The 25,087-nt window shown below is 40.8% G+C and overlaps 1 protein-coding gene across 4 annotated transcripts in view; it reads right to left on the bottom strand.

The window, feature by feature from the left end:
* The window catches only part of kcnip4a (potassium voltage-gated channel interacting protein 4a), a 258,413-nt gene that overhangs the window by 65,129 nt on the left and 168,197 nt on the right, over positions 1-25,087 (bottom strand). The window contains exon 1 of one of the 4 annotated variants that reach the window (XM_024434734.2): positions 18,263-18,730. The exons of the other annotated variants lie outside the window; for them this stretch is intronic. Within the exon in view, the coding sequence (XP_024290502.1) occupies positions 18,263-18,362 (100 nt within the window). The 5' untranslated portion in view covers positions 18,363-18,730. Of the gene's footprint in view, positions 1-18,262; positions 18,731-25,087 lie in introns of those variants that run through there. 4 annotated transcript variants of the gene reach the window in all.

Here is a 25,087-nt window from a genome sequence, read left to right on the forward strand (position 1 = left end):
CACTGAAGTTGCTTACGAAGACCAACTGCAGTTACATCTAGGCCCTGGTGAGGACGACGAGCACGCAGATGAGCTTCCCTGAGACGGTTTCTGACAGTTTGCGCAGACATTCTTTGGTTGTGCAAACATATAGTTTCATCAGCTGTCCAGGTGGCTGGTCTCAGACGATCCTGCAGGTGAAGAAGCTGGATGTGGTTGTCCTGGGGTGGCGTGGATACATGTGGTCTGCGGAAGTGAGGTCTGATGGACGTACTGCCATATTCTCTAAAATGTTGCGTGAGGCAGCTTATGGTAGAGAAATTAATATTAAATTATCTGGCAACAGCTCTGGTGGACATTCCTGCAGTCAGCATGCCAAACTGCTTGCTCCCTCAAAACTTGAGACATCTGTGGCATTGTGTTGTGTAACAAACTGCACATTTTAATGGGCTTTTGTCCCCAGCACAAGGTGCACCTGTGTAATGATCATGCTGTTTAATCAGCTTCTTGATATGCCACACTGTCACGCCCTGACCTTAGAGAGCCTTTTTATGTCTCTATTTGGTTTGGTCAGGGTACTCTATGTTTTTGTTTTCTATGATTTTGTATTTCTATGTTTTGGCCGGGTATGGTTCTCAATCAGGGACAGCTGTCTATTGTTGTCTCTGATTGGGAACCATACTTAGGTAGCCCTTTTACCTCCTTTCAGTGTGGGAAGTTAACTTTGTTTGTGGCACATAGCCCTGAAGCGTCACGGTTGTTTTGTATTGTTTTGGTCGGCGTCATCCTAAATAAAAGGAATATGTACGCTCACCACGCTGCACCTTGGTCCTCTTCTTCCAGCAACGGCCGTGACACACACCCGTCAGGTGGATGGATTACCTTGGCGAAGGAGACATGCTCACTAACAGGGATGTAAACAAATTTCTGCACAACATTTGAAAGAAATAAGCTTTTTGTGTGTATAGAACATTTCTGGGATCTTTTGTTTCAGCTCATGAAGAATGCAACCGACACTTTACATGTTGCGTTTATATTTTTGATCAGTAAAAGCCTTTGGAAATAGTAAACAAAAGAAGTAGAGGAGCGCACCACGTTTCAAATTGATCGGTCCAAGCGCCACTAACATCTGAGACATACAGTGGGGCAAAAAGGTATTTAGTAAGCCACCAATTGTGCAAGTTCTCCCACTTAAAAAGATGAGAGGCCTGTAATTTTCATCATAAGTACACTTCAACTATGACAGACAAAATGAGAAAAAAAATCCAGAAAATCACATTGTAGGATTTTTAATGAATTTATTTGCAAATTATGGTGGAAAATAAGTATTTGGTCAATAACAAAAGTTTCTCAATACTTTGTTGTATATCCTTTGTTGGCAATGACAGAGGTCAAACGTTTTCTGTAAGTCTTCACTAGGTTCACACACTGTTGCTGGTATTTTGGCCCATTCCTCCATGCAGATCTCCTCTAGAGCAGTGATGTTTTGGGGCTGTTGCTGGGCAACACGGACTTTCAACTCCCTCCAAAGATTTTCTATGGGGTTGAGATCTGGAGACTGGCTAGGCCACTCCAGGACCTTGAAATGCTTCTTACGAAGCCACTCCTTCGTTGCCCGGGCGGTGTGTTTGGGATCATTGTCATGCTGAAAGACCCAGCGACGTTTCATCTTCAATGCCCTTGCTGATGGGAGGTTTTCACTCAAAATCTCACGATACATGGCCCCATTCATTCTTTCCTTTACACGGATCAGTCTTCCTGGTCCCTTTGCAGAAAAACAGCCCCAAAGCATGATGTTTCCACCCCCATGCTTCACAGTAGGTATGGTGTTCTTTGGATGCAACTCAGCATTCTTTGTCCTCAACACGACGAGTTGAGTTTTTACCAAAAAGTTATATTTTGGTTTCATCTGACTATATGACATTCTCCCAATCTTCTTCTGGATCATCCAAATGCTCTCTAGCAAACTTCAGATGGGCCTGGACATGTACTGGCTTAAGCAGGGGGACACGTCTGGCACTGCAGAATTTGAGTCCCTGGCGGCGTAGTGTGTTACTGATGGTAGGCTTTGTTACTTTGGTCCCAGCTCTCTGCAGGTCATTCACTAGGTCCCCCCGTGTGGTTCTGGGATTTTTGCTCACCGTGATCATTTTGACCCCACGGGGTGAGATCTTGCGTGGAGCCCCAGATCGAGGGAGATTATCAGTGGTCTTGTATGTCTTCCATTTCCTAATACTTGCTCCCACAGTTGATTTCTTCAAACCAAGCTGCTTACCTATTGCAGATTCAGTCTTCCCAGCCTGGTGCAGGTCTACAATTGTGTTTCTGGTGTCCTTTGACAGCTCTTTGGTCTTGGCCATAGTGGAGTTTGGAGTGTGACTGTTTGAGGTTGTGGACAGGTGTCTTTTATACTGATAACAAGTTCAAACAGGTGCCATTAATACAGGTAACGAGTAGAGGATAGAGGAGCCTCAAAGAAGTTACAGGTCTGTGAGAGCCAGAAATCTTGCTTGTTTGTAGGTGACCATATACTTATTTTCCACCATAATTTGCAAATAAATTCATTAAAAATCCTACAATGTGATTTTCTGGATTTCTTTTCCTCATTTTGTTTGTCATAGTTGAAGTGTACCTATGATGAAAATTACAGGCCTCTCATCTTTTTAAGCGGGAGAACATGTACAAATGGTGGCTGACTAAATAATTTTTTGCCCCACTGTATGTACGGCTTCCAAAGCTTTTCCTCCAATCACAATGGGTGAGTAACACTTTGACATCACAGTACAACAATTGAAACGGGTCAATGGCAAAATCCACAAAATCCACTCATCCACTCAAGATATAGGAAAAGTGGGACCTTTTCCCCCTTTCTTTTTAGTGATTTAACTACAGTGTGATCTGTAGTAATGTATTAAGGATCTGTTTGCTGAGAATGGGGAGGGAGAAAATTTCACTGGTTACAAAGACTAACTGCAGTCATATCCAGACCCTGGTGAGGACAACAAGCACGCAGGTGAGCTTCCATGAGACGGTTTCTGACAGTTTGCACAGACATTCTTTGGTTGTGCAAACACACATCAGCTGTCCAGGTGGCTGGTCTCAGACCATCCTGGTGATCAACCAGTGGTGGAAAAAGTACCCAATAGTCATACTTGAGTAAAGATTCCTTAATTAACATGACTCAAGTAAAAGTCAACCAGCAAAATACTACTTGAGTAAAAAAGTCTAATAGGTATTTGGTTTAAAATACACCTAAGTATCTAAAATAAATGTAATTGCTAAAATGTAGTGAAATATCAAAAGTAAAAGTAGAAAATAATTGAAAATCCCTTATATTAAGCAAACCAGATGGCACCATTTAAGTGTTTTTCTAAATTTGCGGATAGCCAGGCACACACAACAACACTCAGACATTTACAAACGGAGCACGTGTGTTTAGTGAGTCCGCCAGATCAGACAGAGGCTGTAGGGAGGACCAGGGATGTTCTCTAGATAAGTGTGTGAATTGGACCATTTTCCTGTTCTGCTATACATTTAAAATGTATCGAGTACTTCTTCTGGGTGTCAGGGAAAATGTACATTTTCTTTAGGAATGTAGTGAAGTAAACATACAGATGCCCCAAAAACCTACTTAAGTACTTTAAAGTATTTTTAATGAAGAACTTTAGACCACTGTTGATCACTACAACTTTTCAGAGTTATGGTTTTAAGACCTAAATGGCTAGAGAAGGCATTAATAGTGGTCAGGTGCAAGTGATCGGGTAATGCAGAATGTGCAGATGTCCAACACTGACATGATGCACACACCAGTGTCTACAAACGGTGGGTATTATGTCCATCCCAGGGATGGGCAGCTCATTGATTGCATCATTTCCTAGAACATTTAGGCCCAGAGCCAATATAAAGTGTCTTATTTTAATTACTGGGAGTATTATAATAAATCCCTATCAGATTCTTGTATCTAATTGGGTTGAGTAGAGAATTGACATCGGAAGTGAACATGAACCTTCATTCTTTTATCAAGTACTCTCCTCCATTTAACCTCCCAAGGGATACAGCCATCCCCAAAGGGAATGTCTCTTTGGTTTTAATAATGTTCCACCACTTTATATTTCAGGATATTTTTCTTTCTCGCATAATCCCAGTTAATTGTGTGGAGACATCCCTTGTCATAAAGCAGTTGACGCCGGCACAGCATTATCAGGGGCCATCTGTGCAGATTTGCAAAATGGATCAGATATCGTCGCCCCCCCCCACACACACACAAAAACTGAGCACATCGAGTAGGCCGGGAGTCCGAGAGAAATGAATAGTGACTGCCCGTAGATACTAGAAAAGGAACTTAAAGGGATAGCTAATACAGATAGAAGTCAGCATATGGGCTAAACTGATTTCCACTTATGACTCAAGGACTGGAGTGGAGAACACTCAAGAACACTCAAACTGAAAAAGGTCCGTTTGCGGATTCTGTATTTCTTGTTGACGGTAGAAATGCTGAAATTACACATTCAAGGCATGTTTTGGGGGGTAAAGGGGGTTGAAAACATAAAACCAATTACGATAATACAACAGCCAGAAGTGAAGCACTTAGCTGCATAAAACATGCTGTGCGAGGCTACACACCAGCATACACTGCATTTACAACATTGGGAGAGTCAATGTGTTCAAAGTCAATTAATTAAGCACTTCTGATCATTAATCACCATGGAAACAACAGATCTGTAAATTACTGTATGTTTTTCATGCTTGTGACAAGATACCTGCCTTTGCATGTTGTGTAATTAGAATCTCTGACATTTTATGAATAGCTTTTAAAGTGATGACAAAATATGGGGAAAAGATGAGCACAGGCAAGACCGCAATATTTCAACCACCCATAGTTTGCAGGAATGTGAGGAATATACATACAGGACTAATGATTTTAAAGATGCGAGACAGTAGAAGACAAGATGTCTCAGTTCAAGGACGACGGGCCCTTTCGAAGTCCGGTATGACCCATGACCTGCTCTAAAAGTGCACTTTTAAATGTGAAAGCGACTCCGTTCACGGAGCAGTGAACAAATCCAAATAATTGGGCTGAACAAAGAGATGTAAAATAGAGTATCCCCCTTAGCCAAGTTTAAAACAGAACGACTGTCATAAAATCATTCCTACGCCGGGAGTGTGTCCGGGCCAATACAGACGGGAACAGATTATTAAACAAAGCCATTAAAAGTCAGCTCCAAAAGCCTGTTTGACCTGGTGTAAAAAGGGATGACTTTGCAGAGACTTACTACCTCTGCAAAACGTCCGCCTCGTAAATCATTTGGTAAGACCAAGACCGCCAAGTGCTCAAGGAGAATTTCAAAAGCTCAACCTACTTTTTTAAATTCAAGAGCTCAGAGTGGAAGCTTCAATCGGTTATTTTACATTGTCCTTTTTTTTTTTTACTTGGTCCTATTCGGGATATAGGTAATTAGCTTCATCATCAGCTGAAGAGTCAATCGCTTGGGTGAATACTATGCCTATTGAATAGTCTCTGCTCTGTTCTGTGTCTGCTTTGAAGCTGAATGGTTTTCTGGGGGGGGTTTAATCTCAAAGAAAAATGTGTTATGTGTTTCCAAAACACTAACATGGAGACTCCCATCTCCTCTATTAAAAAGGTGTATGTAAGCAACATAAAACAAATTACAGCAGAGCGAGTACACGGATGAACAAATTGCATAGACTTTAATGTGGCTCCCACTTGCACTGTGATGCATGATTCTGTAGAACTAATGCCTGTGGAAAGACTGCCTACTCAGCCATAATTCAATGTAGAGCTCCCTTTAGTGACAACACGCCTGCTATTCCACATCTGATATTCCAAGCCATTAGAAATATGATAAATTGTACAGTTTGTAGATTTGCATTGGGTCTGTATTCAGCTATACCCAGTTAATTCAATCAGAATGTAATAAAAAGGTGCAGGGCAGAACTTTAATATGAATAAAACTGACAAATAACTTAACGCTAGATCATAAGCAGAATGTAATGCTTGTTTTTTTTTTTTTTTCGCAAAACGATATAGGTTTTTTGAATACTCATTAAAAAGTGGTAATTTGTTCTAAAGCTGTTTTAACAGCTTGGAAATGTTGTATAGAATAGTACATTTAAGCACACAGAAGGGTGCAAAAAAAAAAAACTCATGAATAAAGCAACAAAGCCTCTCACTCACATATGCTTTTTGATGGTTATTTATTGAAAAGCTAATTTATCCACTCTGAATTATTTATTTTTCAACTGTTTTTCAGTAATGGCTATAAAATAAAAACACTGAGCAGAGGTTGTCTAGCGGTTGCCATTGTGTTTGCCTTTCCTCTTCAAAAGGCCCAGACTGCAGCAGTTCATATTCCATCAGCAAAATCTGACAGGTCCGTCAAGGGGTAAAAAACAGCCTATGGCTCCCTCCTGTGGCCGATCTTAGAATTAATTCATATTCTTTCTGCGCAACAAGAACGTTATCACTTTTCATGGAAACCAGGGGTGTATTCACGACAAGAGCACAACCTTTTGCAACGGAAACGAGAGTTACTGTGGGACAAACATTTCATTATTTTTAGTTCCATTTGGTTCCTAGTGAATACACCCCAACTTATCGCGTTTTGACCAGGCCCACCATATAGTGTCTGAGGTTTGTTTTTATATCCAAATGGGTTCGGCCTTAAAAAAACACTATCAATCATATACCTCAGAGCAAACACAATCAATGTAAGCAGTGGAATCTAGGCTAAATCTTATGGCTTACGTATTTGAAAGAAAACAAATACTACACCGATGTCTGCTTTCAAACGATAATGACAGCTTGCCATTGTGCTACCATAATGACAATGACGTCAGAGAATAGTGAAGGGAAGTGAATGGCGCTGCCATGGTGATTAGTGAATCACTGCAGAGTGAAAAGTTTCTCCGGTAACAACTTTCAGTCACAAAACAAGAACATCACACAATGTCACTAGTCGCTATGACTAAGCAAGCGGTCTGCAATTAGAATGCCATTGTAGGTTTAAGGCTAATTGATTTAGTGACAACTTAAAAACGTATGTCATCTTAGCTGCACCCCTCACATTGTTTACTTGCGTTATTAAAAATAAAAATGTAAAAATCAAGTTTGTTGAGCTCAGGATAGATGGTCAGATAGACAGATGGTTTATTCCAAAACTAAATGGTGAGCTATAAAATTTGCACTTCCTTTAAAATCGTTTTAGAGTAGGACCCGACTGACTACCTGTCAGACCTACTCTCCCCCTATGAACCTCCCCGCAGCCTACGTTCAAGCCAGGCCAAACTGATCAACCTGCTCCATGCCCCAAGGACCACGCTCCACACAATGGGGGATCGTGCCTTTTCTTCCCATGTACCACGCCTATGAAACTCCCTGAATCTCAGGGCTGTTCAGAATGTTGGGGCTTTTAAAGCTGGCCTTAAGACTCAACTCTATTGGCTGGCCTACCATTATGCCCTTCCTCATAGATGTTATTGTTGCTTTCGTGATATATACACAATATATACAAAAGTATGTGGACACCAATTTAAATGAGTGGAATCGACTATTTCAGCCACACCCGTTGCTGACAAGTGTATAACATCGTGCATACAGCCATGCAATCTCCATAGACAAACATTGTCAGTAGAATGGATTTACAGAAGAGCCGAGTGACTTTCAACGTGGCACCATCATAGGCTGCCACCTTTCCAACAAGTCAGTCTCTCAAATTTCTGCCTGATAGAGCTGCCCTGGTCAACTGTATCCGCTGTTATTATGAAGTGGAGCAACAACGACTCTAGGAGCAACAAAGGCTCAGCCACAAATTGAGGAATCACACTTCACCATCTGGCAGGCGATGGAAGAATCTGGGTTTGGCGGATGCCAGGATAATGCTACCTTCCCGAATGCACAGTACCAACTGTAGGTTTGGTTGGAGGAGGAATATTGGTCTGGGGCTGTTTTTCATGGTAGTTCCAATGAAGGGAAATCTTAAAGCTACAGCATACAACGATATTCTAGACAATTATGAACTTCCAACTTGGTGCCAATGTAACAGTATAACTTTAGTCCGTCCCCTCGCCACTACACGGGCTCGAACCCTCTGCACACAAAGACAACTGACACCCACGAAGCATCGTTACCCATCGCTCCACAAAAGCCATGGCATTGCAGAGCAAGGGCAACAACTACTTCAGGTCTCAGAGCGAGTGACGTCACCGATTGAAACACTATTAGCGCGCACCACCACTAACTAGCTAGCCATTTCACATCGGTTACACCAACAGCAGGTATATCTCTCTGGTCACCCCCAAAACCAATTCTTTCTTTGGCCGCCTCTCCTTCCAGTTCTCTGCTGCCAATGACTGGAACGAACTACAAAAATCTCTGAAACTGGAAACACTTATCTCCCTCACTAGCTTTAAGCACCAACTGTCAGAGCAGCTCACAGATTACTGCACCTGTACATAGCCCACCTATAATTTAGCCCAAACAACTACCTCTTTCCCTACTGTATTTATTTTATTTATTTTGCTCCTTTGCAACCCATTGTTTTTATTTCTACTTTGCACATTCTTCCACTGCAAATCTATCATTCCAGTGTTTTACTTGCTATATTGTATTTACTTTGCCACCTTGGCCTTTTTTTGCCTTTACCTCCCTTATCTCACCTCATTTGCTCACATCGTATATAGACTTGTTTATACTGTATTATTGACTGTATGATTGTTTTACTCCATGTGTAACTCTGTGTCGTTGTATGTGTCGAACTGCTTTGCTTTATCTTGGACAGGTCGCAATTGTAAATGAGAACTTGTTCTCAACTTGCCTACCTGGTTAAATAAAGGTGAAATAAAATCAAATAAAAACAGTTTGGGGAAAGCCCTTTCCTGTTTCAGACAATAAAATAAAATACAATTGTATTTGTCACATGCGCTGAATACAACAGGTGTCGTAGACCTTACCATGAAATGCTTACTTAAAAACCCTTGACTCTATTTAAAAAAAAAAAATGCATTGTTGGTTAAGAAAATATTTACTAAATAAACTAAAGTACAAAAAAATAAGTAAAACAAAATAACAATTCCCCCGTGCACAAAGCGAAGTCCATACAGAAATGGTTTGTCAAGATCGATGTGGAAGCACTGACCTCAATCCCATCGAACACTTTTGGGATGAATTGGAAAGCCACCTGCGAGTCAGGCCTAAACAACCAATGCATTCTGTCTCCTAGAGATGAATGTACTTTGGTGCAAAAAGTGCAAATATATCTCAGAACAACAGCAAATGACCTTGTGAAGATGCTAGAGAAAACAGGTACAAAATATGTATATCCATAGTAAAACGAGTCCTATATCGACATAACGTGAAAGGCCGCTCAGCAAGGAACAAGCCACTGCTCCAAAACCGCCATAAAAAAGACAGACTACGGTTTGCAACTGCACATGGGGACGAAGATCGTACTTTCTGGAGAAATGTCCTCTGGTCTGATGAAACAAAAATAGAACTGCTTAGCCATAATGACCATCCTTATGTTTGGAGGAAAAAGGGGGAGGCTTGCAAGCCGAAGAACACCATCCCAACTGTGAAGCGCGGGGGTGGCAGCATCATGTTGTGGGGGTGCTTTGCTGCAGGAGGGACTTGTGCACTTCACAAAATAGATAGCATCATGAGGGCGGAAAATTACGTGGATACATTGAAGCAACAACTCAAGACATCAGTCAGGAAGTTAAAGCTTGGTCGCAAATGGGTCTTCCAAATGGACAATGACCCCAAGCATACTTCCAAAGTTGTGGCAAAATGGCTTAAGGACAACAAAGTCAAGGTATTGGAGTGGCCATCACAAAGCTGTGACCTCAATCATTTGGAAAATTTGTGGGCAGAACTGAAAAAGTTTGTGTGAACAAGGAGGCCTACAAACCTGACTCAGTTACACCAGCTCTGTCAGAAGGAATGGGCAAAATTCACCCAACTTATTGTGGGAGGCTACCTGAAATGTTTGACCCAAGTTAAACAATTTAAAGGCAATGCTACCAGATACACTCAATTAGTATGTAAAACTTCTGACCCACTGGGAATGTGATGAAAGAAATGAAAGCTGAAATAAATGATTCTCTCTAATATTTTTCTGACAGGTAGCATTCTTAAAATAAAGTGATGATCCTAACTGACTTTTGACAGGTAATTTTTACTAAGATTAAATGTAAGGAATTGTGAAAAAACAGAGGTTAAATGTATTTGGCTAAGGTGTATGTAAACTTCTGACTTCAACTGTAACTATTCAGACACTTTGCTATGAAACTCAAAATTGAGCTCAGGTGCATCCTGTTTCCATTGATCATCTTTGAGATGGTTCTACAACTTGGAGTCCACCTGTGGTAAATTCAATTGATTGGACATGATTTGGAATAGCACACACACCTGTCTATATAAGGTCCCACAGTTGACAGTGTATGTCAGAGCAAAAACCAAGCAATGAGGTCAAATGAATTGTTAGTAGAACTGCGAGACAGGATTGTGTTGAGGCACAGATCTGGGTAAGGGTAGCAAAAAATGTCTGCAGCATTGAATGTTTCCCTTGAACACAGTGACCTCTATCATTCTTAAATAGAAGAAGTTTGGAATCACAAAGACTCTTCCTAGAGCTACTCTGTAGAGATGGGAGAACCTTCCAGAAGGACAACCATCTCTGCAGCACTCCACCAATCAGGCCTTTATGGTAGGACAACCAGACGGAAGCCACACCTCAGTAAAAGGCACATGAGCCCGCTTGGAGTTTGCCAAAAGGCACCTAAAAGACTCTCAGACCATGAGAAACAAGATTCTCTGGTCTGATGAAACCAAGACTGAAATTCTTTGGCCTGAATGCCAAGCGTCATGTCTGGAGGAAAACTGGCACCATCCCTACGGTGAAGCATGGTGGTGGAAGCATCATACGGTGGGGACTGGAAGACTCAGCGGAAGGGACTGGAAGACTAGACATGACTGAGGGAAAGATGAACCGAGCAAAGTACAGAGAGATCCTTGTTGAAAACCTGCTTTAGAGTGCCCAGGATCTCACCTTCCAACAAGACAACACAGGAGTGGCTTCCGGACAAGACTCTGAATGTCCGTGTGTCGCTCAGACTTGAACCCGATCAAACATCTCTGGAGAGACCTGAAAATAGCTGTGCAGCAACACTCCCCATCGAACCTGACAGAGCTTGAGAGGTTCTGCAGAGAAGAATGGGGAAAAACTAAATAAATACAGGTGTGCCACGCTTGTAGCGTCATACCCGAAAAGACGAGGCTGCAATCAAAATCTATTTTATTTTTGAAATTCTTAAAAGTAGCCACCCTTTGCCTTGATGACAGCTATGCTCACCCTTGGCATTATCTCAACCAGCTTCATGAGGTAGTCAACTGGAATGCATTTCAATTAACAGGTGTGCCTTAAGTTAATTTTGGGTATTTCTTTCCATTTTAATGTCTTTGTGAGACACAGAGTAGGTGAACGGATGATCTCCGCATGTGTGGTTCCCACCGTGAAGCATGGAGGAGGTGGTAGGTGAGGGTGTTTTGCTGGTGACACTGATTTATTTAGAATTCAAGGCACACTTAACCAGCATGGCTACCACAGCATTCTGCAGTGATACACCTTCCCATCTGGTTTGCGCTTAGTGCGACTATCATTTGTTTTTCAACAGGACAATGACCCAACACAACTCCAGGCTGTGTAACGGCTATTTGACCAAGAAGGGGAGTGATGGAGTGCTGCATCAGATGACCTGGCCTCCACAATCACCCGACCTTAACCCAAGTGAGAAGGTTTGGAATGAGTTGTACCACAGAGTGAAGGAAAAGCAGCTAACAAGTGCTCAGCATATGTGGGGACTCCTTCAAGACTGTTGGAAAAGCATTCCAGGTGAAGCTGGTTGAGAGAATGCCAAGAATGTGCAAAGCTGTCAAAGGCAAAGGGTGGCTACTTTGAAGAATCTAAAATACTAAATATATTTTGATTTGTATAACACTTTCTTGGTTACTACATGAGTCCATATATGTTATCTCATAGTTTTGATGTCTTCACTATTATTTTATAATGTATAAAATAGTGAAAATAAAGAAAAACCCTTGAATTACTAGGTGTGTCCAAACTGTTGACTGGTACTGTATATGTGTGATATATATCTATCTATATATATACAGTTTGCATACACCTTAGCCAAATACATTTAAACTTAGTTTTTCACAATTCCTTACATTTAATCAGAGTAAAAATTCCCTGTATTAGGTCAGTTAGGATCACCACTTTATTTTAAGAATGTGAAATGTCAGAATAATAGTAGAGAAAGATTTATTTCAGCTTTTATTTCTTTCATCACATTCCCAGTGGTTCAGAAGTTTACATACACTCAATTAGTATTTGGTAGCATTGCCTTTAAATTGTTTAACTTGGGTCAAACGTTTCGGGTAGCCTCCCACAAGCTTCCCACAATAAGTTGGGTGAATTTTGGCCTAATCCTCCTGACAGAGCTGGTGTAACTGAGTCAGGTTTGTAGGCCTCCTGGCTAGCACTACGTCCATCCTAGTTAACTCATTGTCTTAATTGAAATTACGAATTGCCTCTTATCCGCTCGTCGTTTCCGTATGCCATAATTTGTACATCTCAATTGTCAGTAGAAACCACATTTGTTTTAGGCAAGTCAGCCATATTATCATATTTTCAATAAAGGCAGTAAATGAGGCTGAATTAACTGTTTCACTGGCAGACAAGGCTCCATTAATAGCCAGGTATAGCAATGGTAAGGATTCACTCCATGGTGCTGAAAATAAAGCTCTGCTTTTGGGACAGCTTTTGTAGGCCCTAACAGTTTGTGGGCACTGTTTGAGTGCAATTAATGTATTGTTTAGTGTTGTGGCTTTGCTGGCATGCATCTATTTTACATTTTGGTGGCCCCACCAAGATTTACATGCTAGAATCGCCACTGCACTCCAGTCACTCATTTTTCTTCCATAGTCGAGTCGTTGATTCCTAGCGTAATTGAAGCTTGACACACAGAAATGGGAGTCAACGATTATTTTTGAATCGACTCCCCACCACTGCTTAAGTATGCCCTTACCTAAGGAAAATGTTTAAGGGACTCTATGCAACACTCTTAAACAATTCCCTTAGGTAAGGGTAAAGTATTCCTTAAGGTAAATCCTTAAGGGAAACACTTAGGATGTTTTATGCAACCGGGTCCAGTCCTTAGAACCACTGGGTTAAAGCTCATTTCAAGTTTCATTAGTGTATGTACAGCATACACATGGTATACACCGTCCAAAGAAATGCCTACTTACAGGTTCCTTCTGGACAATGCAACAATAAGAAACAATAAGAAAGAAAACAAAAAGTAAATGCTTCAGTAGAATAAACATTGTGCCTTCCTGTATTATACTTCTGCTACAATCTATAGTCAAATATTTACACGTGCTTTGGTAAGGAGGGATTGGGGGGGAAGTGTTAAAATTGTGCAGTATTTAGAATTAATAAGAGTATTTTAGCAGGAGCTGTGATGCGTGTGTAGCATGAATGTATGTGTGTGTGGACATGTTTAACTATACTTGCCCCCACAAGAATAGTAAACAAACAAGAATTTGACCAACTGGGGACATTTTGAGCTTGTTGTCATTGCAGGAAATCTCAACGCTGTGCGTTACAGGGAAGACAACCTGCAAGACAGGAATGTCCGTGTTCTGCCATGGCTAGTGAAGAGCCTGGATCTCAATCCCAATGAGCACGTCTGGGACCTGTTGGATCGGAAGGTGAGGGCTAGGACCATTCCCCCCAGAAATGTCCGGGAACTTGCAGGTGCCTTGGTGGAAGAGTGGGGTAACATCTCACAGCAAGAACTGGCAAATCTGGTGCAGTCCATGAGGAGGAGATGCACTGCATTACTTAATGCAGCTGGTGGCCACACCAGATACTGACTGTTACTTTTGATTTTGACCCCTCCCCACTTTGTTCAGGGACACATTTTCCATTTCTGTTAGTCACATGTCTGTGGAACTTGTTCAGTTTATGTCTCAGTTGTTGAATCTTCTTATGTTCATACAAATATTTACACATGTTAAGTTTGCTGAAAATAAACGCAGTTGACAGTGAGAGGACGTTTCTTTTTTTGCTGAGTTTACAAAAGTCTGTGTCTCTTTAAGATGGCTGTGAGACAGAGACTTTTGTACTCCCAGGTAAGGCCCTTGCTTTAGGTATCACTGAAGGCCCCATTATTCAGTCAAGCAGCTTGAAGAAGATGTATCATCATCATCCAGGCCCATGTCACAGCATGCATGGTCCTGATAGTGTACATGATACATTTGTTATCTCCCTAACGTTCAAAGGTTAGAAATTTCCTTTTTTTTTTAAGAAAAGCACATTTTTTGTCCATTAAAATAACACTGATCAAAAATACAGTATAGACATTGTTAATGTTGTAAATTACTATTGTAGCTGGAAATGGCAGATTTTTTAAAATGGAATATCTAGGCCAGCATCCCAGAGTAGCCTCTTCACTGTTGACGTTGAGACTGGTGTTTTGCGAGTACTATTTAATGAATCTGCCAATTGAGGACTTGTGAGGCATCTGTTTCTCTAACTAGACACTCTAATGTACTTGTCCTCTTGCTCAGTTGTGCACCGGGGCCTCCCACTTTTCTATTCTGGTTAGAGACAGTTTGCGCTGTTCTGTGAAGGGAATAGTACACAGCGTTGTACGAGATCTTCAGTTTCTTGACAATTTCTCACATGGAGTAGACTTCATTTCTCAGAACAAGAATAGACTGATGAGTTTCAGAAGAAAGTTCTTTGTTTCTGGCCATTTTGAGCCTGTAATCGAACCCACAAATGCTGATGCTCCAGATACTCAATTAGTCTAAAGAAGGCCAGTTTTATTGCTTCTTTAATCAGAACAACAGTTTTCAGCTGTGCTAACATAATTGCAAAAGGGTTTTCTAATGATCAATTTGCCTTTTAAAATGCTAAACTTGGATCAGCTAACACAATATGCCATTAGAACACAGGAGTGATGGTTGCTGATAATGAGCCTCTGTACGCGTAAGTAGATAAATAACATATTTGTTTTTAAATCAGACCTTTCCGGCTACAATGGTCATTTACAACATTAACAATGTCTACACTGTATTTCTGATCAATTTGATGTTACTTTAATGGACAACACTTTTTTTGCTTTTCTTTCAAAAACAAGGACATTTGTAAGTGACCCCAAACTTTTGAACGGTAGTGTACCTTTCATCACCAAAGCCATGTTAGTATTCACTGCACATGTCGCTGAACTATTCACCCCTTTTGTTAGTGTCACATTGATATTTGGAAATTCACATACAATATTCAGTTAATAAGCATCGACTGTAATACCTCCAGGGTCCTGTGGTGAAACTACTGCGGTGCAAGGTATTGGGCAATAGCTTTCTCCACGGCCCCATATACATAAAACGTGTTCAGAGTAGGAATACTGACCTCGGACCAGCTCCCCTTGTCAAGGTAATCATATTATTTGTTATCTAAAAAAAAAGAAAAACTGAAAAAGTACTCCTACTCTTGAGATGCTTTGTGAATATGGGCCGCAAAAACACCAACAACATAAGAATTAGCCTAGTCAGTAACTTAGCAAACTAATGAAACACTCATGTAAATGTGCACAGGCCTATGCAGCCATATACAAAAAATCAAGAGCAGCATTTTTCTTGCGTTGGTGACTGAAACAATTGGCATCATTAAACAGGCAGGGGAACGAAGTAGCTTGACAAAAAGTGTTTAATAGTAAGTAACTATCCTTTCGTTAGAAAATATACACAGTGCACAAAACATTAGGAATACCTTCATAATATTGAGTTGCACCTCCTTTTGCACTCAGAACAGCCTCAATTCGTCAGGGCAGGGACTCTACAAGGTGTCTAAAGCTTTCCAAAGGGATGCTGGCCCATGTTGACTCCAATGCTTCCCACAGTTGTGCCAAGTTGGCTGGACGTCCTTTGGGTGGTGGACCATTCTTGATACACATGGGAAACTGTTGAGCTTGAAAAACCCAGCAGTGTTGCAGTTCCTGACACATTCAAACCGGTGCACCTGGCCCCTACTATCACACCCTGTTCAAAGGCACTTAAATATTTTGTCTTGCCCATTCACCCTCTGAAAGGCACACTTACACAATCCATGTCTCAATTGTCTTAAGGCTTATAAATCCTTATTTAAAACTATCTCATCCTCGTCATCAAGACCGATGGAAGTGGATTTAACAAAGTGACATCAATAAGGGATCATAGCTTTCACCTGGAGTCACCTGGTCAGTCTCATGGAAAGAGCATGTGTTCCTAATGTTGTGTACACTGTGTAGTTATTTTCGAGAACTAGCTAGCTAGCTTGGGTGAACTCAGACTGATGGTTTGAGTTAGGTAACGTTAGCTTTCAATCCAGCTTGCTTGCTAATGGCATTTTTTTTACATCAACTTTATCAATCAAATGGATAGCAAGCAAATATATGTTTCCACCCAACTCTCCCTGATTCAGCTTGCCAGTTGCTAGTAAAGTAGGATGAGTAATTCAGAAGCCTAGCTAGCAATGTCAAGTTCATGCCTTTTACCCAAATAGATAATTGACACATATAAAAGAGACGATTACCTTCAAGCCGATAATTTGTTTAATTCTCGTACTTCAGGCCGAGAAGTAATGGTCACTTGTTTGTGGAAATGGTTTTTCTCCAGATGTTTGTCCCCAGTCAGCTCCAGCATTCACTTGAACTGACGTCACCATCTTGGCCAGGTCGCAGTTGCAAATGAGAACTTGTTCTCAACTAGCCTACCTGGTTAAATAAAGGTGAAATAAATCAAATCAAATAAATAGGCTGTGTCAAGAACTTGAGGGAGCATTGTTTACTAGCGCACGTGCTTAATAAATTGGTTTCGCTAGCAGCCCGGAGGATATTTTGTGGCATTGAAATGACTTGGGAACTGTGCACACTTTGGAGAGGTGTGTGGTCTCTTGGAGACTCCAGTTAGTCCCCTAACTCAAACCCTTGTCATTTGTTTTTGTCTTATGTTGCACGTACAACACATTTTCCAGGAATATTCTTATCATGTTACTGAATGTAGCCTGTCCAGAGTATTTTCAGATTTCATTATCAACAAATGCGACAAAAAGTACAGTAAATGTCAAATTCACATAAAATCTGTGTAATGTTTGGATTCAGTCTTGTGTCAGGTGAACTGTTGTGTCCTCACCTTTTGATCTAATCATTTCCCCATAATCTCCAAACCCTTTCAATTTCTACCATGGTTATGCATATGCTTTTTATACTTCTTTTGCAAGAAACATTTCAAATTAGCTCTAGCCATGTAGACCAATTCCCACGAGTGTAAAGGGTTAACGTTCTCTGAACTATGAGAACATTCCCAATGTCAAACCAGTTGCAGAATGTTCCTAGAATATTAGCAACATTTAAATGAAATGTAACCATGTTTGACATTTTAGGAAACAGTACGTTAAAGCAATCAAATACCAAGAAAATAGTTTTTTTGTCAAGTTCTTTAAATGTGCTGAGAATGTTCCAAAGCCAAGCAACTATTCTGCACCGCTCCCAGAAGGTTGTGGGAAGGTTGTATTCTAAATAACCACACTCTCACCAACCTCTAAGAAACATATGGTCCTCATAACATTATGTGCTAGCTGGGCATTGTTTTGACCCTCTTGCCAATCACCATCTTGGTTCACCTGTCGTTGCATATTACAACTACCTATTTCTCACCCTCTCACAGTTTGACTACTTTGTACTGGACATGTGAATAGCTAGCAAAAAAAATGAAATCTTAGTGTAACACTTACAGAGTGTGGTCATAGAAAATGAAATAGCTAAGAGAGCACAGTCATGGCCAAAAGGAATTTGTCGCAGAGGGAACTACAGATTCAAATATGTTAACAAGAGGAATGCCTGACCTGTTGACTATTTCTTAGGATGTACATAAATGTACATAAATAGCTATGAAAACACAATTGTAGTCTGCAACAGGAGCTATACTCAACTTTAAATCAATATATCAATAATGAACCAGACAAGTCCACAATTAAGTTGAATAGTTTGTAGTTTGAGTAGTGACAGAGCTAAATAAATCAGTTTCTATAAACTGTGGAAAATCAAATACAAAGTTACATTCAACCAGGTCGGACAAACTGACAACCTTTGTTCAAAAAAAGTCCTCAAAACTACTTTAGTGTTCTGACAAAACAACAAATTCTTGGTTCTATCTTACCGTCGTTACCCGCCTCTAAAAGTCCAAACTGCTCCAGAACCTTGACAAGTAGGACCACCACCACTAATACCGCGATCATCTCCAGACCCTCCAGGTTCATGGTGATCAAGTCTGTCGGGTCATGGGCTGCCCATGCCACGGTCACAATCACAGAGCTCACTGCCCGTTTACAGGCCAGTTACCTCCACTTAGAGAGCCAGCATCTCAGACTTGACGAGACACAGGAGAGAGAGAGATAGACAGAGAGAGAGACAGAGACAGAGAGACAGACAGACAGACAGAGGTGTGTGAGGTTAGGGGAGTAAGGAGAAAGAGCAATGAGAAGAAAACAGGAGAGCGGGTGAAGAAACTAACACAAATAGAGGAAGAGGGGGAGAGAGAGAGCAAGGGAAATGGAGCGACACAAAGACAAAGAGCGAGAGAAAATGAAAGGGAGAGAGAGAGAACCAGTTGCCAGGGGCTGTAGGGACTACCAAACCCCTTGTTGTCTTTTCCCCACAGTGGGACACACCAATGCTACAGAAAGGACTGCTAATCACATCCCAGCATAGGAGGGTCACATAGGAGCCACTCCCCAAACGTCCTGTTCCCCCCCTCCATGATACCAGGACTCTCCCATGACCCCATGGATCCGGGAAAGTCCAGAAGGCAGCTCTCTAGGAATAACGCACTTCTCAATACAGTACATTCAATAATGGTCCAGTACGAACAGAAGGAAGCATTCAGAATAGCCTGTTGCTATGGTGACGGTAAACATGTATGGAACTATAGAGATATTTGAGCAGCTGTGTACATTTATTCAAGCACATGGTACAGTAATGGGGAAAAAGTGTTTGAGGTGAAACATTGTGTCCACTTGATCATTTTCTGTACTCATCTACATTTAACAGCTTTAGAAGTGGGAAACAAAAACACCTGGGACCAATGATATTTTTCTGTATTAAAGGGAATTTCCTTCTAAATGCATAACTAGGTAACCGTGTAACACTGAAACCATCAAAGTATGGTAGGTTACATAAGAAGACAGTGATAAACCCGCAATTAAGTATATAGTAAAATTCTGTTCTGCAATTACTACCCAGAATTCACTACACAATTTCAAACGATTCTAAAGAATTGGTAGAAACGTCATTTGAACTTTTATTTAAATGTGTGTTTTTGCCCATTGCAGTGCCTATGCAAGTCACATGGCCACTTATATGGGTCTCTTTCCTCCTCTTTAACTGCTGTAATAATGACATTATGCATTAGACTTGATTGTGATGATATAGCCTCTCAGGTTGCCCTTTGATTAGAGTTTGGGCTAATTTAATTAACATGTTTGCCTGCGCTGTGCTGCCCTCAAACATTAGCAAGGTAAATGCATTATCTCAACTTGATTTATGAATCCACTTCGATAAAAAGGGGTCTAAATAATTATATAAACATGGTTTGTTCTCATGGGAGAGAGTTTAATTGAAAGCCTGGTTATTTTTGTACTGGCGTTTCATGGAGATATGAATTGTAATATTTACGAAAGTAGTCATTCAATCGTTCTTAAAACATGCACTCTTGACTGGAAGCCTTCATTAGCATATATTTCCTCCTAGCAGGCCAAGCATGCACTAAGGAAGATAACTGTCAAACATTTGGCTGTTTTAGATAACAATGGACCAAGTGAAACTCATGAAGCGGAGTATGGGCCTCTCACCTTCTCGATATTGCAAAAGAGGCAAAACTTGGTAACACTTTACTTGACACCTAGTTTTATAACAGTCATAACCATGTCACAATGTCATAACAGCTGACATAACATGTCATAACCTGCCATAATATTGTCAATACACAGTTAAGACCCGTATATTTACACCTGTTGTGACATATATTGCATTTTTGTAAGGCTGGTTATTATGCCGACGTAGTGTGAAACCCCACATATTGAAATTAGTTTTTTCCGTGCCAATTAGTTACCTTTCGTTTTGAAAGTTAATTTCTTAACTCCTTGTCTGTTGTTGTAATTCATTCTTTAGTCATTTTTCTCCTCATATTTTAAATAACTTGTAGAAAAACATTATGACCATCCTGTGTCACTTTACTTGGACTAAGAAAATACACTTTATAACACTATCAAGAAGCATTATGACCATCATATTCATAAGGCAGATAGGCCTATCACATACATGCCCTTATATGAGTCATCAGTCAAAAAGTGGGTGTCTTGTCCCGCTCCTGAAATGTGCACCGGCATTCATCCCAGTCATCAGCAAGAGCATTGGGGTGGGTGCATGTCTGACATCAATGTTTGCACAATTAATGATAATTGAATATGGTCAATTTAAAAAAAAGTATATTATATATATATATATCAATAAATAACAAATATACTGTTGACACGTAGGCTATGGTGTAATGGTATGTTTTGCCTTGTGTTGTAGATTTTGTGGGTTTTGATACTATTATGTATGTGTAATAACCACGTAGGGCAATGCACACTAAATACACTAGATTATGTGGACACCCCTTCAAATGAGTGGATTTGGCTATTTCAGCCACACCCGTTGCTGACGTGTATAAAATCAAGCACACAGGCATGCAATCTCCCTAGACAAAACATTGGCAGTAAGATGGCCTTACTCAAGAGCTCAGTGACTTTCAACATGGCACCGTCATAGGATGCCACCTTTCCATCAGTTCCTCAAATTTCTGCCCTGATAGAGCTGCCCTGGTCTACTGTACGTGCTGTTATTGTGAAGTGAAAACGTCTACGAGCAACAACGGCACAGCCGTGAAGGGATGTCTTTCATGGTTCAGGCTAGGCCCCTTAGTTCCAGTGAAGGGAAATCTTAATGCTAGAGTTTACAATGACATTCTAGACGATTCTGTGGTTCAAACTTTGTGGCAACAGTTTGGGGAAAGTTTCTTGTTTCAGCATGACAATGCTCCCGTGCAGAAAGCGAGGACCGTACAGAAATGGTTTGTCGAGAAAGGTGTGGAAAAACTTGACTGGCCTGCACAAAGCCATCACTTCAACCCTATCGACCACCTTTGGGATGAATGGGAACACCGACTACGAGCCAGGCCTAATCGCCCAACATCAGTGCCGGACAGCAATAATTATTGTGGCTGAATGGAAGCTACTCTCAGCAGCAATGTTCCAACATCTAGTGGAAAGCTTCCCCAGAAGAGTGAAGGCTGTTATAGCAGCAGGGGGGATATTAATACCTATGATATTTGAATGACATGTTAGATGAGCAGGTGTCCACATACTTTTGGTCATGTAGTGTATCTGTGACCAACAGATGCAGATCTGTATTCCCAATCATGTGAAATCCATAGATTAGAGCCGCATGAATTTATTTCAATTGACTGATTTCCGAAAATGATATGTGACTCAGTACAATCTGAAATTGTTGCATGTTGTGTTTATATTTGTGTTCACTGTACATGTAATATTCAAAAGTTAAGTATTTGTGTGTGTTGGTGTGCATTATTTTCTATAGCTAACTTAGTTTTACGCATTGGAAGCTGGCAATTCTTAGCACATATTTGCCTCATATCTGGGGGCATTTTCCCTTGATTAGTTTCTAATAGTGTTTCCAATGAGCCTGATCATTTTCAGCTCCTGAACTATGAAGCCAGGAAATTAATTCCATAGATTTCTGGTATTGACCCCCAGCCACACAGACAGAGTATGAGTCGTATGGCCTCCTTGGCAATGAGAGATTTCATTATGACACACTCAGTGCTCCTCAGTAGAATAGACTGAAAGGTGGCTCCTGGTGTCTGCTGAATTTGATCTCACTGTATACAGCACTAACATGCTGGTAGGAGAGTGACTTGTGAGTTTATGACGAAGGGCAATGAGGATATCATTCTGGTGATTTGATTCATCTGGATGATGTGAAGTGTATTACCGCACTTGTGTTGCAGAATAGCGCCGTCTGAAATAACCCAATTAAACATCTAAAGTGGTCTCCAATTCATGCAAATGTTAAAATATATTATTTCCAGTGGTTCATAAACTCTGGTCAGCCCTCCCTGTGGGTGTCTATTCCCGGAGAGCAGTGAAAATGGTAGGGTCTTGACGGAGGCTGAGAGGCGATGAGCTGACCATGCGTCACCCTGATATGGATGGCACTCCACGGCAGTCACAGAGTGTATTAAAAGAGTAGCCCTGGAGCACTGAGAAACGTGAACGCCGTAGCTTCCTCGGTGTGTGTGTAGTGGGTGATGGCGCTGTGTACATGCATACGTGTGTCGCAGATGGCCAAGTTAGCATTGCCACTGCCGACCTGAAGTACTGTCGCTTCTGACTTTGGTAGCGTTGTCATGCGTTAGAATCCCAGGTAGGCTGTGAACTGTGTTGTGTGTTTTAGTTGGTGTGTTTGTCTGAAGCTCTTTATAGCAGGAAGAAAGAAAAAAAACGTCTGTGAAGTAACTGTCCTCAACATGGAGGTTCATTTTGACATAACATCCACAACATATAGGTCAAGTTAGCTACGTGCTTGGACCGATGCCCCCTAATCATTAACCTGTGTACAATTTTTTTGATGTCTATCATGTCATTTATTGTTAAACATGCTCATGCATGAATATTGTGTTGTCATGTGTTGCTGCCATGCTATGTTGTCTTATTTCTCTCTTTACGTAGTGTTGTGTTGTCTCTCTTGTCGAGATGTGTGTTTTTGTCCTATATTTTAATTTGATTTATTTTAATTTAATTTTTTTATTTTTAATCCCAGCCGCTGTCCCAGCAGGAGGCCTTTTGGTAGGCCATCATTGTAAATATGAATTTGTTTTTAACTAACTTGCCTAGTTAAAAAAGGTTAAATAAATAAATAAAAAATAAAATATATCAATGAACCATGCATGGATAGATGTCATAAAAATACATGTGACAGGTCATTAAGAACCATACTTCACTGCATTAATATGGATGATTTCTTTGCCTTTCAATACCCATAGACAACGCTTACCGTTTAACTTTGCTTCCCGAGGGAGTGTTAGACTCGTGATTAAATTGAGCGGAATCGTCTCGACAAAGTGGTAAAAATGAAATGAAGCACCGGCTGAGCTCAATATTGATATATGCAATGCATAATTCAGGTACAGTACACATTTCTGCCAGTCAAGTTACTCATGCATGATTTATGATCGTAAACATGGAAACACAACAACATAGTTGATGCATACAGTACGTGCCATGTTTGATCCGTTTCTAGGAACATGCCCTATACATGCTGTATATCGTACTATATACGGTTCTGAATGGTTTTTATTAAATAGGGCATATGACCCAATGGCGTGCATTGATAAATAAGTCTCCAAAATGTTTTCGATAAACAGCTACATTTAGAATTACTTTGATGTAGCCTTCCCATTCCATTTAATGTAGGGAGATGCTGGAGTAATTTATTGTATAGATTTGTCAGCCGTTACTATAAATTACATTACATTGTTGTCTGATTAACTGATTGTTCTATTATCTGAAGTGCAGCATGTCACCTGGAAGTCCTCCACTTAGTCTTTGTTGATTTAAGGTTTTCCAATAGCATTGTGCACATGTAGTGTACTAGACAAATTGTAAGGAAATGTTTATTCAAATTGACAGTCAAATTGATACAACTTCAGCACCATGTCAGTCACATCTGGGGTTGCAGGGGAGGACACTTGAACAGAGCACTGCATGGTTGGTAACATTTGGCACAAATGAAGATGCAGTCCAAGCCAAGATCAAACCTCAAAAGTGATCTAATGTTTGACACTACGTCCCACACCATCTGTTGTGTAGGGCCAACCTGAGGGATACACTGTATATCAAGACGTAGGCCCGGCAAAACAGATGGCATGCAAAATTGGCCTAATCGCCCAACATCAATGCCCAACCTCACTAATGCTTGTGGCTGAATGGAAGCAAGTCCCCACAGCAATGTTCCAACATTTAGTGGAAAGCCTTCCCAGAAGAGAGGAGGCTGTTGTCGCAGCATAGTGGGGGACCAACGCCATATAAGTGCCCATGAATTTGGAATGAGATGTTCGACGAGCAGCAGTCCACATACTTTTGGTCATGTAGTGTGTTACAACAGGTCTAAATGTGTCATGACAGTGTTAGGACCATATTATAACAGGTTATGTCAGTTGTTTTGACATTATGACATGGTTATGAGTGTCAAGTAAAGTAGTGAGAGTTTGTTTCTAGAAATATAAATAGTTCTAGTCTCTCATTTTCAACCTATTTTCCATGAAAAACAAATTTAGTGTCAAGTTTGATAAGGGTGACATATCGATAGCCACCTTTCTCAGTGACGACAACAAGAGCTCGTCTTTCGCCTTCCATCGTGTTGCAAAATGGCTATATACAAAGAGCAACTTAAGGTGGAACCTTGAAATCTTATTCAAATCTGTTCATATAAACACCCAGGAAGAATGACACCTTTTTGTATTTCCTGACAAGACCACACGTTGATATGGTCATTTTCATAAATTCATAGAGTGTTTGGGAATGACGTATAGTAGAGTTGGGCGGTATCCAGATTTCCATACCTTCACACCGTGCCTGAGCCATCCATGGATACACGGTAGTACACAAAAAAAGCCCCCAAGCTAACATTAGCTAACATTGGCAAGTTTGTAAAACCCAGCAGGAGAGAATTTATTTGGCATATCTTAGATCGGTAACTTGGACACATGCACGTCGAACATCTCATTCCAACATCATGGGCATTTATATGGAGTTGGTCCCCCATTTGGTACTATAATAGCCTCCACTCTTCTGGGAAGGCTTTCCACTAGATGTTGGAACATTGCTGCGGGGACATGCTTCCATTCAGGCACAACAGCATTAGT

This window comes from Oncorhynchus tshawytscha, linkage group LG10 (assembly GCF_018296145.1).
Source record: "Oncorhynchus tshawytscha isolate Ot180627B linkage group LG10, Otsh_v2.0, whole genome shotgun sequence".
In the NCBI taxonomy this organism is placed as follows: Eukaryota; Metazoa; Chordata; class Actinopteri; order Salmoniformes; family Salmonidae; genus Oncorhynchus; species Oncorhynchus tshawytscha.